Source organism: Equus caballus, chromosome 20 (assembly GCF_041296265.1).
Source record: "Equus caballus isolate H_3958 breed thoroughbred chromosome 20, TB-T2T, whole genome shotgun sequence".
Lineage (NCBI taxonomy): Eukaryota > Metazoa > Chordata > Mammalia > Perissodactyla > Equidae > Equus > Equus caballus.
This window is the reverse complement of record NC_091703.1, coordinates 14,376,972-14,394,796: the sequence shown is the minus strand read 5'-3', so window position 1 is coordinate 14,394,796 and position 17,825 is coordinate 14,376,972. Positions and strand designations below refer to the sequence as shown.

The following is a 17,825-nucleotide window of genomic DNA, read 5'->3' as shown; positions in this document are numbered from 1 at the left end:
ACATCATTCAAGTCTTCAGGGTCTGTTTGCTGTTCAGTCTTTTCACGTCCACACACAACCTCTATGAAGTCTGCTCTGGTTCCTCCGGTTGGAAATCATCTCTCCTTCTTGCACCCAAAAGAGCCTCTGATCAGAGTCTCTCCTATGACGAGTGGATTTTTCTTATTTTCTCACCTACAAATTCAGTCTCCACCCTGAGCTAAGTCCTACCAGCTGGTCTTTGTCCCTCACAGTGTCCACGTGGACTGCTGCCATCTTCCCCGGCCTGCTCCAGGCGGCTCACTCAGCAGGTTCCCTCTCCTGTCTCACAGAGAACCCCAGGGGAGCACTCAAGGCTCCTCTGGATCCAGCTTCTTTTCTCACCATTACCCACAGGTATCCCCCTCACTCCTGCACCGTGAGTTGCCCAAAGCACTCGGTGTTTCCATAGCCCTGGGCCTTTGTCACTTTCCCTCAACTTGGAATATTCTTCTCTGTTTTGTCTTCTTGGTCAACATCTACTCTTCCTTCAAGATGCAGCTCAAAAATGACCTCTCCTGAAAAACCTCCTTTGATCATTACACCACTCCTTCCTTCCCACACCCACTGGACCTACTGCGGGTGGGCGGTAGGTATGTCAGTGTTAACAACAATGGCAATCTTGATGATGACAACAGTCATTATAGCCAAGCTTTACACCAGGCTTACTATGTGCCACATACTGTTCTAAGTGCCTTTCATATCTAACTGATTTAACCTCACAGGCAGCCTGTGATGTAGGCACCATTATTTTCTCACTTTTACAGGCGATGGCACTGACTCTGAAGACACTGTACTGTCCTTCCACACATTCACAAGGACTGTGAATAATTTGACATTATATATTTGGCATCTTTACAGTGCCCAGCTAACATAGCAAGAGGCTCAAAACATGTTTACAGAATGATCCAAAACCACAATGCTCTGCTATGGGATGAATTCACACCTTCCCCGGAAACAGATACTCTAGGAGGGTGATGTGAAAATAAAATGGATCAAAACTTTAGGATCATGCAGCTGTGGGTGTATAGACACGAAACTGCTGATCCTAAAGTTGAGACACAGAAAAGCCTAACAAGTCCAGGGTGCCTGGTAAGATTACCCCCCAACACCAAAATGCGAACCAGTCATAAAAACAAGCCTCCCTCACGCTCCTCCTGGAAGGCTCATCTTGCTCGTTACCATCCCCCATGCACAGCACACAGGGAAACCACGTCCAGGAGCATAAATGGTGCTAATTCCAAAGTGGCTGAGATGTAGAAACTCACCACCTTTGTCCAGTTCCTGTTACTCAAGGGTCTACTCCTGTGGCTCTTGGAAACTTTAGTGCAAACCTAGCAAACGTCACGTGTCTGGACGTGTTACGAGTTTTCATCCAGGAATCGTTGACCCATAATTCCTTCATTCTTGGGTCTAGTTGTCTGCAGCAGGTAGGTGCTCATTCACTTGAGCAGGAGAAAGTAGAGCCAGGAGGGCAGCATGGAAATGTCTACCCAGGAAGGGACAGTGACCACACTGGGTTCCATCCATCTTGCTAAGCTATAGTTTCCTGCTCACACTCCACCACAGTATGTCTCGTCACGGCTTCCATAGCAAAACTTACTCCGTTTAACACTGGAAAAATGGCCAGTGGCCTCCAGGAACTCTATCAAAACAGGCAAGGAAGAAATGACTGGGGGGGCCAAATTAGTGGAGACAGTTACTCTTATTGTCTTAGGAAAGGCATGCTGGGGCCATGGAGAGCTCCCTCTTCTCTCCTGCCTGCGTCTCCCTTCTGGTGGTTTCACTACACATGGTCATAAATTAAATACGAGTAGAGAAAGAAAGTGAATCGATTAAAATAATTTTTGGCTCAGCAGATTTGCTAAAAAGAAAGGAAATTAAGAAATTGGTTAAAATCAGGTAGAATTGTCTGCTCTTAGTGAATTAGCTCTGTGGTCTCCATCTTTCACCAACACGGTGGATAACTGAGGAGCGCCTGGGCAGCTCAGACCTTCAGTAACTTGGCAATGTCTATTTTTATATCTTTATGACATCTTAATACCAAGTCATTCCTCCTAACAGATCTGGAGGCACAATTTGAAACCAGCTGTATGTGATCTGTCATTCTGAGTTTCTGTCTCTCTCTCTATCTTTCCCTTTCAAACTTCTGTGTTCTCTGCCCCCTTGACCACACCAGCCCTGGGACCTCATCTCCTCTTATTGTGCAGATAATGGGGTCCCAGTCCTCTAATCCATCCCTCACCCTGCGCGAGACATCTCCCTAAAGCACAGGTCATGCTTGAGGTCCCACAATGAGCCCTTGCTGCAGTCAATGCTGCAAGTCCAGGTGAGACTCTGGGTCAGCCGTGTCCTGCTCCGCCAGGCATCTCCTGCCCTGCCTCTCCTTGGCCCACTGTGGCTGCTCCAGTCAGGCCAGTTTCCATACTGGGTTTCCAATAACCATGTTCATTCCTTCCTCAGGGCCTTGTCATACCCATGCCCTGAAATCCCCTCCCTGCTCCTGCCTGATGATCAAAATTGCATTCACCTTGCAAAGCACAACTGAGGGCCCCACTTGCCCCTTGCAGCCTTTCCGCCCTGAACTCCTGTGACCCTGATAATCAGCACCTTCATTTAATTCTGCTCGATTTTGTGCTGGTTACTGCTGGCTCCATTTGGGTTAGCCTTGGCTTCCCAACTGGGTCCTGGATGGCTCCTCCCAGGCACGCTTCAGCACTCCCCACAGGGTGCTCCGAGTAGTGAGGCCCAGGACTCCATGCCAAGCGTTCTTGCAGCCTCATCCAGGGGTACCCTAGAATCACCCCGAAGCTAACCCCCACGCCCCCTCAGGGATTCTACGGGGCGGTGCAGGGAGTGTCCAGCATTGTTTTTGGAAAGCCACATTTGAAAACCACTCTGAGCCTCTTATTCTTGTCCTTTTCTCTGAACACAAACAAACAACGGCACTAATTCTTAGAGTGGAGTTCTTGGACCACCTGCAACCGTCCTTGATGCCGGCTAGAAGTTGAAATTCCTGGGCTTCACCTCTGACCTACTGGATCAGAATCTCTGGACGGGGAATTTGGATTTTAAATGCTTCCCAGGTGCTTACTACACACAGGTGCTTACTACACACAGGGAGTTGAGACTCACTGATTCGGGGTGTTAAACTGCTCGTAGTACAATGCTGCCCGAGGCTGGGCCATCCCAGCATTCGATGGCCAGGAGGCATCAGTTATGGCCAGGAGGCATCAGTTCCGCCCAGCCCCTGGGCAAAGCCCATCCTGAGAGGTCATCAGCATAGTCTCTAGGTTCTATTTCTATGCCCTCAACGTGTAAAAAGTAAAAGCAATTTGCAGGAAACCAATTTACTGGAAGCTAATTTGCCTAAAATCTGTTTACCTAATGACTAGCTTGCCTAAATCTAAGGTTTGCAGTTAAAGGATCTGTTTTTAAAGCAATTCGTCAGAGGGCACTTTCAATTTAATTTTATATTTATAAAAATCACTTATCCTTGACATTCTGTGAATGATACGATTTCTTATATCCTTCTGGGTGGACTATTGTATCTTATTAGCTTTAGAAGACTTTAAGGACATTTTAGACAAGTTTGCCTAAAAAGCCATTCTTCAAAATTTCGTCTCATGCAATAAACACTTAACTGAATGTTCAACTTTTCCTACAGAGTTGATTCAGTGCATCAGAGTTCTCTTGTTCCTCCTTGCTGATTTCTCATTTACCCTACGTGTACGGTATGTATTTCTCAAATGAATATAGAAACATATACCCAATACTCATGTCTGTTCAGTGAGGCACTAACATTTTTGTAGTAAGGGTAACAGAGTGAGATGAATGGATCGGGACTGTCCTGCATGCCACCCCCTTGTTCTTTCCAAAATGTCAAATTCTGAGGGTAGTGATCTCTCCAACCTCATTAGGGAGGTTTGGGAGAGGCAGATTCCTGGGCCTCACTTTCATAGATTCGGCAGGTCTACAATGGGGTTGGGGGTCTGCTTTGTAAATAAGCCCCCAGATCACCCTGACCCAGGTGGAGACCACACTTTGAGAAAGTGCCATAAGTTATTATAGGACCAAGAAGCACAAAATCATTACCAAACTTTGTCTTACTAAAGTAGAAGATAAAATGTAAAAATCACACACTCATCCAGCTCTGTTAGCGTCAGCAAACTGCTTAAATCTCTTTGCTGTTCAGTTTTCCAATCTGTGAAATGGGGATGAATCAATCTACCATAGGACTATTGTGAAAATTAAATAAGATAAAGTACATAAACTATGTAGCATAGTGTTTGGCATTTGGTTACTCAATGAATAGTAACTATACTTCTTGTTGCCAGCATTACTATCATTATTGAACTGCTTCCTCAGGAAGCCCATTCGTTCTCCCCAAGGTTGGTTTAGGCGCCCACCAGTGGGCTCTCACCAGGCCCTGGGCTTCCCTTTGTCAGAGCATTTCATATAGGGTCGACTTGACCCATCTCACTTTTCTTGACTTGTTGCTGATTTTTATTTGCAGTAGGTGGACACGACGCATTAACTAGATCACAGTGGATGTGGCTGTTTCATCTCCTGTTCCCTAGCAAGGGCTGGGCCTAGTGCATAGTATGCCTTGGTTTTCCTTCTCATCATGTCTTTAGAGCTGTGGGAAAAGAACTTAGGGACCTGTTTCTCCTACACTAAGGCTCTGCTAATCAGTGTTGTCCGTGGACTAGCAGAGCAGAGCCTCTTGGGAGCCATGAGAAATGCAGGTTCTCAGGGCCCAGCTCAGCCCTTCTGAACCAGAATCCTCACCTTGACAAGGTCCCCAGGGACCATGCCACAATCAAGTCTGAGAAGCCACCCTCTAAGAGCCATTCCTTGGTGAAGAGACTGCTCCCTTCACCAGCAAAGTGACAATGCCCAAGGCCTTCTGGAGGATGAGATTTGGCCCTGGTGAAATCACCAGTAGCTTAGAACTCAGAAGAGCTGGGGTTTAATCCCAGCACCAAGATCAAGAGGCTCTGTTACTCTGCCTAAGACATTCAGCTTTCCTGAGCCTCAGTTTTCTCATCTGTAGAAGGGGCATATTAATTACCTACCTGATAGGCCTGTTGGGAGAAGTAAATGGATTATGGTCTACTCTGATGGGGGATGCTGAGGGGATGAGGGGGCTGAAACCCAGCCCGAGGTCTGTCCTGGCATGGGCTTGAGTCACCCCAGAGGAAGGGGCAGCTTTTGTAATTCATTCCTCCAAAGGACATGTTTTTATAATTTTTTAAATTAATTTTTTTTTTGAGGAAGGTTAGCTCTGAGCTAACCTCTGCTGCCAATCCTCCTCTTTTTGCTGAGGAAGACTGGCCCTGAGCTAACATTCATGCCCATCTTCCTCTACTTTTTATATGTGGGACGCCTACCACAGCATGGCTTGCCAATCAGTGCCATGTCCGCACCCGGGATCTGAACCAGCGAAACCCGGGCCGCTGAAGTGGAATGTGCGCACTTAACCACTGCATCACCGGGCCGGCCCCAGGTTTTTATAATTTTACAAAGTCCCCATACAGGTTAGCAGAGGGCCTGAGTACAAAATACCCCTAGTCCAGTCCTTGGTATGTAACAGGAGTTCAACAGATAAGGTCTTAATGGATTCTGAAAAAATAATATATTCTCTGCCTCTCCCATAGGTTGCTGTGAATGTAAGACAAGACAATATGGACACGCTTTATAAATTGCAAAGCACTATATATACCTGCAGTGTTAGTAGCAGGATTCTTGCCACACCTGGGAGAATCACCTAGCCGGATGCTCCCCAGCCTGGGGTGGGATGACGGAAGCCAAGAAAGTGACAGCGGGGGCAGTGTTTGTATTCTAAGTAGGTAGGTGAAAATGCCAGGTGAAAGTGACTGAAGTAGTGGAACAAAGAGGCTTCCAAGGACCATCTGAGCAGTTTTCCACGTTTGCAACAAAGCATCGTGGGAAGAGAAAAAGGTGGGGTCATCCAGGCTTCAGTGTGTTGTTCAGATGCATGCCGCGCTGTGTCAGCGGAAAAGAAAGCAGAACTGGGAGTGAGAACACCTGGGTCCTCTGCTCTTCATTAGTTGGGAAAGATAGCTAACCTTTTTTGGGACTCAGGCTCTTTTACCTGTAAATATCCAGGGATATAATGCCTCCTTTCCTTTGATAGCATCTCACTGAATAAAACGCTTTGCATCTATCCCGTGCATGATATTTATGGATTGTGGGAGCACACACTCCACCTCTTGCATTCAGAATGAGGACAGTGGCTGGTCCTGCTGGGGTACACACACAGCTCTGCTTGCTGACTTAGAACTGGTCAAGTCCTCTGCAGCCAGACTGTTCAAGATTCATAAAACTGTCTCTGCTGATGGAGTGGAAAAAGCAAAAACAACCAGTTCCAGAGAACAAGGAAAATAAACCCAAACTATGAGTATCACAGAGCCATAAAACCCAAGAGGGCTGTATTTCCAACCATGACACAGCTCTGACTTATGACTCGGACAAGGAATGAAAATCCCAGATTACTTCTCTAGTCGATTCTCATGCCACAGGACTGTAGTCTATAACAGAAGGAGTCTGGGCTAAATAAAAACAGTCCTAGCCTCTCTTCTCACTTTTATTAACACCTGCTGTGGAAGCCATTTGTAACTGCTGATGTATCGGAAGTACTTGTCAATGATAGTAGCACTTAGTGTCTTAATGAACAAAGGTGTTGTAAGAACGTCTCAGCCTTTTGCCACCTGGTTCCAGTGGGTTAGGATCTCTATCTCCTTGCATAGACACAGGCATGCCACCCAAAGACATAGAGGGGCTATAAGAAGTAGACTTGGTACTTAAATAAGAGTCCAGTATTGCTAAAGTACTGAATCAGATTCCCCCTGGCTGCAAGAGAGGTGCTCACAGGAGCTCCATCAATCCCTTCAGGCCATCCTAGGGATTCTACGGCAGTCTGACATTTTATCCTTGGTCAAATGCCTGCAAAGGCAAAATGTGTTGACTGACCCCTTGTGGTGACAGGGATGGTGTGGAAGGAAACAAGTGTAACAAAGAAGTTATTTGTGTTAAATGCCCCAAGCTTGGCCGGCTCTCCCAAGCCAGGCAAGCACATGAAGACTACAGCAAATACCTGATGTTTGAGAGGACTATGTCCTGAGACCTTCCAGAATCCTAAAATTGAAGGCTGTTATAGCATATGCAGCACCAGCAACTGACTTTGTTTCAGAGCCACTTTCCACAAAGAAAGATTTTTGTTTTTAAATTTACCCCTCCTAAGACCATCTGGGAAGACTACAAGAAAGAGGAAGGAATGTGCCTCTCTGAGATGGAGATGCTGGGCAGTGGATGGGGGTCATTCACCAGCTGAGTCACATTAGCATGTCATCTTTGCAGAGCAAGCAATTCAATTAGATTTTTTTTAAAGTAAGATTACACATTATTCATTGTCAGGAAACTGCTCTCAAAGAGTCAAAATTATAGATGTTCCTATAATCACGAGAACAAACATCTGTTGAAAAGATCAGTATTTTGTTAGAAATTATAAATCACTTATACATAAACACATTATACTGTTTATTTTTGCAGCAATGGACTAGTGCTGTTGCTCCCAAGGAGGCGCGGCAAGGCAAGTGCCATTCAGTTGATAACTGAGCTGTTGAACCTGAGCCTTCTGCAAGACAGGCATGATGGAAGGTGAGAAGGTCGGAGATGGACACCCAAAAGGAACACAGATCCCACAGTGCCTACTGGGAGGACTGCTGTTTGTGAGTATCCAGGCCCAAGCTGAGAGGGGGTCGAATCAAGATCACAAAGTCACGAAGGCAAGCAACAAAATGTTCATCCGATCTCAGAACACTAGAACCAGGGGATACACGTCTGAAGTCTGAAAGCAGTAAATGTAGAGCATATAAAATGAAATACTACACAGATCATACGGAACTATCAAGAAGTAGAACATTCATGGTGAAGGTACAAATAAGTTCAAGTTAGATCCACAAATATATAAAGGAAAAAGAAGGATGGGTGCAGTTCCTTTCTCATCTTGCATCCATCTGATACACGACATTTATTCATTGTTGGGGGACAGACTCAGATTTCTTGCATTTACAGAAATGGTGGTGGCTGGTCTAACTGTCTGCAGTTGGTGTCCACAAGGTTATCTCCATCTCCCTGTGACATTACTAATGTACTCTCTGACACTTAAGGCTGGATCACAAGTTTGACTGATGGATGACTGTCATGTTCTACCTGCTACTCATATAAGGGGTTGCTTTTCCATCTAGGTTACCGTGTTTCTTTCAAATACAACAGACTCAGATTTCATTTATGGTGGAAGTCAGCGCCGGAGAGCAAGTATCCTGCTATGAACTCGTGGGCAAATGCCCCAGCCACAGGGGCTTCTCTCCCTCCCAAGGCCTCCCGTTCTGCTGCTGTATAGTGCTAGCTAAGGGCAGAGCAGGGAACAAGGCAGACCAAATCCCCGTCCTCAGGAAATTTATTCCTGGGACATTTAAACAACGTCCAAGAGGAAGAACCAAGGGCAGCAGCTTGGTGCCCTTTGCAATTTCAAGCTGACGCTGAACATCCCCCGGTTACATTCGTACATCCAGTTGTAAATCACCCAACAGCATTATTGTCCATCTTATCCACAAGAATATCGAGGAGACAGGCTTTCGTGAAATCTGGCAAGCCTTGCTACAAGTCCAGAGAAGACGCCCACGTCCCCCGCCCAAGTTAAATCCATAGCAGGGCATTTGAGGCTCTCCACGGTTTTGCTGCAATCCCCTTCCAACCTGATCTTTCACTACTTCCCTACGTGAATCCCACAAACCCGTCAAGCTGGGCTATTTGCTATTTCTTGAACATACTACGCCTCATACTCACGTGCCTCCTGTCCTCTGCTGCCTGTTTCATAGCAACCTCCTCTCCCATCCCCACCCATCAAAATTTTACTCCTCTTTAGACCTGTCTTAAATATATCCTTGTTTATGACACTTTTTCTGATTCTTCCAAAAGGATCTGATCTCTTACTATTTGAATTTCTTTAGAGCCATGTTTATACATCTTCATAGTAAACATTTTCTGTAGCTTACAACTGCCTACAACTCCTACAGCTGATGAGGGAATGCTTTTTTTTTTTTTTGAGGAAGCTTAGCCCTGAGCTAATATCCATGCCCATCTTCCTCTATTTTATATGTGGGACGCCTGCCACAGCATGGCTTGATGAGCAGTGCTACGTCCATGCCCAGGATCTGAACCTGCGAACCCGGGCCACAGAAGCGGTGTGTGCAAATTTAACTGCTATGCCACCAGGTTGGCCTCGATGAGGGAACACTTTTGTAAATTCTATCGGGTCTGGCAGAGCACCTTGCACATAGTGGGCACTCAAAACATAAATGCCATTTAGCCTAAAAAAGGAAGGAAATCCTGTCACATGTGACAACATGGATGAACCTTGAGGATATCATGCTAAGTGAAATAAGTCAGTCTTAAAAAGACAAATACTAGGGCTGGCCTGGTGGCACAGTGGTTCAGTTGGCATGTTCTGCTTCGACAGGCCTGGGGTTCACCGGTTCGGATCCTGGGTGTGGACATGGCACCGCTTGGCAAGCCATGCTGTGGCAGGCGTCTTCCTCAGCAAAAAGAGCAGGATTGGTGGCAGATGTTAGCTCAAAAGAAAAAAAAAAAGACAAATACTGTATGATTCCACCTATGTGAGGTATCGAGAGTAATCAAGTTCACAGAAACAAGAATTAAAATGATGGTTACTAGGGGCTAAGGGGAGAGGAAAGAAAAAGGAGAGTTGTTTCATAGGTATAGAGTCTCAGTTTTGCAAGATGAAAAAGTTCTGGAGATCTGTTGTAAAACAAGATGCACATACTTAACACTATACATTGTACACTTAAAAATGGTTAAGATGGTAACTTTTATGTTATGTGCTTTCACCACAAGAAAAAAAAGTGGCAAGTGAATTAAATCTCCAATCTAACAGTGCTACAAAAAAAAAAAAAAGCATTTTGCTACAATCTTCATCCTGATCATAGAGGTCAGAGCAGAAAGCACTCTTAAAAATGTTTTGATCAATGGATAGTTCTTACCTGCACTAAGAAAAGAATTTCTGCATTTTGAGAAAAGAAAATCAAAACTGGAAAAATACGGACAAATGGGTATAAAGAGTAGATTCAGGTAAATTTCCCATTCCTTCAAGGTATGAGTTATCAAGAGAGTGTGAACCTTAAACCTCTTTATGAGGCTTCTGGGTTACAAATAATTTTTTCCCTTTAGAGGCACAGATGAGATCAAGGTCACAGCAGTCTGGTCACCAGTTTTCTTGCCCTGTCAGAGGCAAGAGGGAGTGCCAGGGCAGAGGCAAAAGTAGTTAGAAGATTTTGCAGGGCCGGAGAGAAGGCTGAAAGAGGAGAACAAGGAGGGGGCGTGGGATATTGGGGAGAAATGGAGACAGACGATCAGAGAGCAACAGAGAAACATAATGAAATCACACATCAGAAAGTGACTGTAGTTCAATGTAGACAATGCCCACAAGACGAGAGAGACAGCTATAAGTAGGAATACTGGTTTTGGCTTGACAGGCACTGGATAGAGGATTCTTACTGGACACGTGCTGGGACTGAAAAATACCACAGGGCATGGATACCATTTTTCAGGTAATTGCAGTTGCAAATACTTTGCAATGTTGAAACTAGCAATCAACCAAGTTCTGACAGTACAGTAAGTTTCCTTGTATTTCAGGTTCTAAAGATAGTGCAAATAAGCCCTGGGCAGGTTCACAGCAGCAGAAGGACTTGTTTTTAAGGATCAGCAACAGTTTCCTTTCTTTGCCAAATTGTTAGTCTCCAATTGTAGTCAAATGCTTCCCATGTGATTTGTCCCAGTCTTGATTCTTACACACTCTGTCCTTCTGGCATGCCCTTTGTCCATGGATACCCAACCCAAACGTACTTGGGTCCTCCTCTTTAGAATCAAGTGCCTTGAGAACATTACTTAATTTTGAAAGACTGGACCATTTTTTGTCTTTGAGTTATAAAGTTAAAGAAGCAGATTTTCTAATTTCTTCAACAGATTAAAACACACAAAGCAAAAAACAAAACACAAAACAAAACAAAACACCAGTGAAAACTAATGATTTCATTTCTTAGAATTTTAAGAATAGGTATCTTGGTAGAGACGGTGTAAATTAATGGTTATAAGTGAGGACTCTGGAGTCCAACAAAATGGGTTGAGTCCATCTCTGCCCCTTACTAGCTAGGTAACCATGACCAAGTCATTTAACTTCTCTAAATTTCTTTTTCCTCTTCTAGGAAAAAGAGAGAATAATGATAATAGTGTCTACCTCACAGGACTAAAGGTATGTCATAAAGTTTTCAAAAAATGGTAGCTGCCATCATTCATACCCAAGTGTGAACGTCGGACTGTAAAGTCCAACTATCACAAAGGTGATTATCCTTCCTCCAAATGGCACTTATGGGGTGCCTAACCACAAATACCTTATGCAGAAGGCATGGATTATTCATGCAACGTCCAACATTTGACTTCTGGAGCCAGGATGGCTGGAGAGGTGATTGATGAAGACTTAGAAAGGAGGAGACCGTGGTTTTTTGCCTCCATCACCCCCTTCCTCTGGGGTCAGCCATCATTCCAAGAAGGATGCATTTTGAGAATCATTCATCTCCAATCATACTTATGCAACCAGCTCTGCTGTAGGAATAGAAGGGAATCTGATGCCGCAAACCCCTGACCCTGTATTACACGCCACTGTGCATGCTGACGTTGCAGAAGAGACGAAAGAGGATGACAGTGGGAGAAGAAGAAAAACAGTTTGGGAGAGCAAGAGTTTCTCTCTCCCTGGCTGAAGAACAGAGAAAATGTGTAAGAAAAATAGTCTCCAAGTTAACTATGGTTTCCTGATAAAGTGGAAACAAATGCCAAAGTAGAGAGAGTTCTGTACGTCTTTCCCTGATGGTGTACCTGGAAGAAGTTCAGGCTTATGCTTCGCCCAGCATCCTACCAGACCAAGAACCACTGTGACTCTATTCATCATGCTTGGTGTCTTTCAAATTGTCTTGTGTTTCCTTTCAAACACGTCGACAGAACAACAGACGTTGAGAACATGTTAAAACTCATGTCTCAATTTAGAGTTCTAGAATTCTTAGTTTATTAATTCTTTCTGACATGGCACAGAAGTCTCTAGAGTAATTAGTAACAGAACAGGGTTAATGTAGCTGCCTCATGGTGATTCGTTATGACTGACACTCATTTACAAAAATTAAGCAAGTCTAAGTGACTTTAACCCAAAAAGCACCAGATTTACAGCATATAGACATCTCCACCTATCTTGTCTTCATCAGATTTAAGAGGCTACCAGGTACAATATGGTAAGGATTGTTAGCTTTTATGTATTTTTATCCATTTGATCCCAGGTATAGAGGTGCGGTTTACAGATAATAGAAAAAGTCCACGGTCCATGGGAAAGGATGAGGGAAGCCAGAAAGATTGGTCCAATTTAGATATCTGCAGTCCCTCATACATCAAAAGAGTCCTGCGGATACCAAGCTACTCAAGTTCAGGGCTCATAGCTGAAGCTATGAATGAATGAAGTATGCCTTCATTAATTAGATAACTAGATAAATTAGAGGGTGGTTTGAGAAGTTCTGTCAATTCTTCTTTTAAAATGTCTTATCTATTGTTCTGTTCTCTCTCTCCCCACTGCTATCAGCCACATGCTTGTTAGCACAGATTTCTACCTAAGTAGGCTCTTAAATAGTGGCCTTGGCTCAAATCATTCAATTTCATTCAACAAGCGATTTGGGAGAATCAGGCATGGGGCTGGCATCAGTGGCTTCTCGGTTAGGCCTTCCACCTTCTCCTCTTTCTGTTCATTCTACAGTGACCAGGGAAAATTTTTTAAAGGCTGGTTTTCATCACATCACTCCTCTGCTCAAAAACCTCCAAAGGCTTTCCACAGCTGCAGGAATAAAATCTAAATCCTCACATGCCTTACCTAATGAGCCTCTCTCTCAACACATCCCAAGACAGACCCTCCACCCCAGCTTGGCCACCTCGCCTCCCACCCGAAACACTGCCTCCTCCTCTGAGCCTCTGTCTGGGGTCTTCTTTTCTGGAATGTTCTTCCCTCATTCTCCATAAATGCCCTTCACGCTTTAAGGATCAGCTCAAGCTTCAGCCCTCTCCAGTAATTCTTTTATCAGATTGCACTGAACTGGAAGTATTACTCCTGACAGTAGCTATTTTCACATTTTATTTTATAACCACAAATATATATGTATGTATGTGTATATACACACACACACACACACTCATTAAACTGTCATATACTTGTATCTGCTTTGAGACCCAGCACAGTATTCTGCCTAAAGTAGGTGTGCTGAATAAATACGTATTACATGTGGACGTTTATTTTGCAATATTTAATCTTTCTCAATGGAAATTCGGCAGCAAAGCCTTAAAAGGTGTAAAGCTCTTAAAAGTAACATAAACTTATTTCTAGATAAGGTACGTAACTTATTTCTAGAATTAGAATTGCTAATTCTAACTGCTAATTCCAGAAATAAATTATGGAAAACTCAGAGATGCTTATATACATGTAAGCTGCTGAAGATGTTCGCTGTTGTGTTTTTTACAACAGAGAAGATGAAAAACCCCTAAGGGGTCAATCGAGTAATCCTGATCGACACCAGGCAGCTGACAAGACTGTGTTGTGGAATATTTGCTAACATGAGAATCCGTTCATGAGATATTGCTGAGTGATACAGAATATATACAGCAGTATTTGATTTTTATTAGATAGACAGATGGACAGATGGACAGTGGTAATCTCGTAGAGGGAGGTTTACAACAGCATTTTCTCCTTTGTAGATGCATTTAAATTTGGGGGCACTGAACTAAAGTGTTATTAACGTGTTGAATGGTTCCTTTCGATGGAATTTGCTCTTCTGAAACACATACATCTGACTTTCATGGGCGCATACCTTGATAGAAGGGTTTGACGCAACCCTGTTTAGGTTGGACTCTAATAAAACCCAGCACCACGTGAGAGACTTCCTCCTCTCATGGAAACAATGTTCACTGAACCAGGAGTTGGGAACGCAGGATCTATTCGTGGCTCCAGTGCAGAATTCCTGCCAGCCCTGGGAAAGTCACTGACTTTTCTTGAACCCGTTTTCTACTATAAAATAGCTGCGTACTCTTCCCTACCTCCAGCCCCATTACATCTTACAAAAATGTACAGAGATCAATTTGAAGCTATTTATAAAAATACCAAACACACTGTAAAAAGGCAGTTGGTAGTATCAGGTGGGGATACTATCGAGGCTGGAGAAACAACCCTCTGAAATCTTTAATCTCTGATTAAACCACAAACTTAAACCACAAAGTGGGGTCCGATTCACAGGCTAATGTGCAGTGAAGTGCTTTTCCACTAGATGCTCAATTTAATAACCGTAGGTCCATTCATTAAATAACATTTTAAAAATAAAAATCATTTTAGGACAGCAGTCCTAGGCTTATTCTGCTTTTAAAGTATTTCCCACAATACTCTGCAGATTTTCTTTGCTTTTTTTTTAATAGAAGAAATACACTGGGCTTCAGAGCAATAATTTAAAGACAAAAAATGTAAAGCTTTGACAAATTCATTACGAAAGGAACAACGTACTACTCTTTATCTTTGCAAAGATTTTGACATTGAATGTGATTCACCTAGATGGGCAAATAATCCGGAATCAGTCACATAAATACCAATGCACATATTTGCAGATACACACAACTGAAGGCTCTTGGCATACGACTGGTAGGTGTACCTTGAACGCTTCTGGACACAAACACATAAACCCAGGTCATGACTGCAGGTACCAAGACACACACGGAAACACCCAAACGTCCCACAGAGCAACCTCGCCAAAGAGGTGCGTCAGGCCTCAGATAAAAAGAAAAAAAGCAAGAGATCATCCCTTGAAGGGAAGGGAAGGCAGGGCTGCATGCCCCCAGAAGACGTCTTGACTCACCTGTTAAGTGGTTGGCAATCCTGGCAGTGGGTTTGGGAGGCAGGGCAGGGGGTTGCTTGAGAAGGGACAGCTGCTTCACTGGGGTCTCTTCATGGTCTCCAGAGAAAGCAGCAGGTTTTTTTGGGGGCAGGAGCAGGACTGGTTTGGCTGAAGGATCTTGGGACAGGAGGACTCCAGACTCACTGGCAGAGGGACTCTCTTCAGACACTGAGGGGACAACCACATGACACACAGGAGACATTACACCAACGCAGTGCAGGTGGGGCCGGCGGGAACACACAGCACAGGGACGTGGGGCAGCAACACCGCAGAGCACCAGCTGTTCCAGGTTGTCATGTGTGAGTGGAGAGTTAAAAGAGGGGACACCAGAAATCCAATAAAGCAGGGCGGTGGGGGTGGAGGGACACAGTGGGGAGCCAGAGGCAGAAAAGGGAGAGGCAGAAGCAGCAAGAGGGAGAAAAAGGAAGAGGACATTTTCTCAAAACCATCCAAAGCGCCACCGCTTCGATCTCGGCATTGATAATACAAATTCCATGGGTGCTCTTAAATGTGACCCATGGGACCACAGCAGCAATCCACGGATGGCAGGTGTAGTGGATCAGGGACAAAGAGCACCAATCGCTGGCATGTTCCTTTGGGCCTGGTTGCCCTTTGCTAGGAAGAAGAGAGAGTGGATTCCGGGATCTTGTTTTTGCCCGCTGGGTCTCACTGTGTCTCTGCTCCCAGATCTGGGACTGAGTAATGAAGACAGCCTAGACACCAGATGAGTTACCCCTACATGCCCGGGGGGGCTGCTCCTCTATGTTTGGGAGCCGCCAGAGCTGGGCAGCAGCCTCCTGTGGGCACCCTGCAGTTTTAGGGGCATCTTCCTGCCCCTGCTGGCTCCTATAATCCCTGACAAGGTGAAGGATGCTCCAACTCGACACCTTTTTGTCTTCCCCCTTCCTCTTTCCTCTCACTCACCAGAATTATGGTTTTCCTGTTTCGATTCCCCCATTTCTCTTTCTCTGCACTGAGCCTGACTCTTCTCTTCCCCACGGGGAACCCCAACTGGCTCCAGTTAAGAGCTGTTACAGGTAGTAGCACAGGCCTTCCTTCCATGCTGGCAGCTTGGCCAATGACAAACTGGCACTCTATGATTCACTGGGATGACAGATCTCACTCTAACAATCGAATCCATCTGATTCCAACGTCACCAGGAAGGCTGGATACAAAACACAATTCACGGCTTTAGTTGGAAAAGTCTTCCCAGCTTGGTGGTGGGGCGGGGGGAATGTAACTCACTTGCATATGCTCCTTCCTCCCATCACTGCTACTAAGAATGCCTATAAATGACTCCTTCCCTGCCCTCTCTTCCCCTCTAATCTGGGTAGCAGTGTTCCCTGCAGCATCAAAGCCTGCAAATAATCCTCATGAGCACTAAATTCTCCCCCGTCTCAAGGGACACTATTATTATCAGTGTTGGACACACTGATGGAGCAATGACTCACCAGGTCCCAAAGTGAAACATGGGAATTGACTTGGTGAAACGTCATCTCTCCCACCCTCCCACCCGTGTTCTGCTGATGTAGATTTTGCACACGGTGTGGAGAAAGGACGTGGCCTTTCCATCCACATGCCAGAGATTCCAAGAGGTCCCTTCCCCCAGGCTCGTCTCCTGACAACAAGGACCACTCTTCACTGGCCATGGGAGGGTCCTATCTTCAGGCTAATGAGGACCACCCTGCAAGTCTTCTGAGGGAATACTGGCCACTCAGAGGGCTGTGGACCAAAGAGGGAGTGACAGTCAGATGGCATCAAAAATCATCTGTCAGCAGGATACAAGTTAATCAGTAAATTGTATACAATTTAATAGCCAATGAACACATTAATTGATTGTAACAGTAAATTGATATAATTGGTAAATTGATACAACTATTAACTGGTATCCTGGGACTCAGATTAAAGGGCACGCCAGGGCCTTATGAACAGGTGAACTGGATAGGTACCACATAGACACGTAGGATTCTTCACCTTGATCTTAACAGAAATGAGTGTTAGAAAACAAAACAATGACACTTTTAAATCATCAATAGTACAAAAACAAGGCATATCTTCTTTAAAGAGATAAGGTTATAAAAAAGTCTTTAAAAACTATAGAAAAATAAGTGTAAATATCCTCCTTGTTTTTATACCCAGTATGTACTAATTGGTCAGTTTTGCCCTGATTTCCAGGAGATTCTTACGCTGAGAGTGGGTCAAAATAGAACCTCAAGTGCAGCCAGGACAAAGGTCCCTAAAGCCACATGCTGGAGACCTGTTCTACAGCTCTGCCAGTGGCATTACCTGTCCCATCCATGATGTCTGAAGGTTGGAGCACCTCATAGGAGCAGGGATCCCTGGGCATCGGAACTGGCTCCATTTCGGACAGGGCAGGCAGAGACAGCTGGCTGGCGCTTAGAGACTGCCCGTTTTCCAAGGAGTCATCTTCATTCGATATGGAGAGCTCCCCATCTGAAGAAAGAGATTGCAGAGTTAGACAGCGCCTGCCTTCCTGGGGAGGGGGACATGTACAGCCAGCTCACTGAGGCTGGATGTTTTTGAACAATCTTTATCAAGGGGAGTATGTGAAGTCTACACTCGTTCTTTTGCTTTTAAGACATTTATCTCATTTTTAGACATGTGGCGTCTAACCACGAGGGCAACAGTTGCCAAAGATCTTTAGCAAATTGTCTGTTTTCTCTCCTTCTTTCTAACTATAATATACCACATGTTGTATGTTTTTTTTTTTAAATGAAA

The 17,825-nt window shown here is 44.7% G+C and overlaps 1 protein-coding gene across 21 annotated transcripts in view; it reads right to left on the bottom strand.

Moving 5' to 3' along the window:
• Positions 1 to 17,825, bottom strand: part of PHACTR1 (phosphatase and actin regulator 1) — a 499,921-nt gene that overhangs the window by 69,340 nt on the left and 412,756 nt on the right. For 11 of the 21 annotated variants that reach the window (XM_070244098.1, XM_070244101.1, XM_070244102.1 and 8 more), the window contains one exon: positions 17,373 to 17,540. In XM_070244098.1, the coding sequence (XP_070100199.1) occupies positions 17,373 to 17,540 (168 nt within the window). Of the gene's footprint in view, positions 1 to 15,047; positions 15,255 to 17,372; positions 17,541 to 17,825 lie in introns of all 21 variants that reach the window. The other 10 variants (XM_070244095.1, XM_070244093.1, XM_070244094.1 and 7 more) reach the window with 1 other exon arrangement.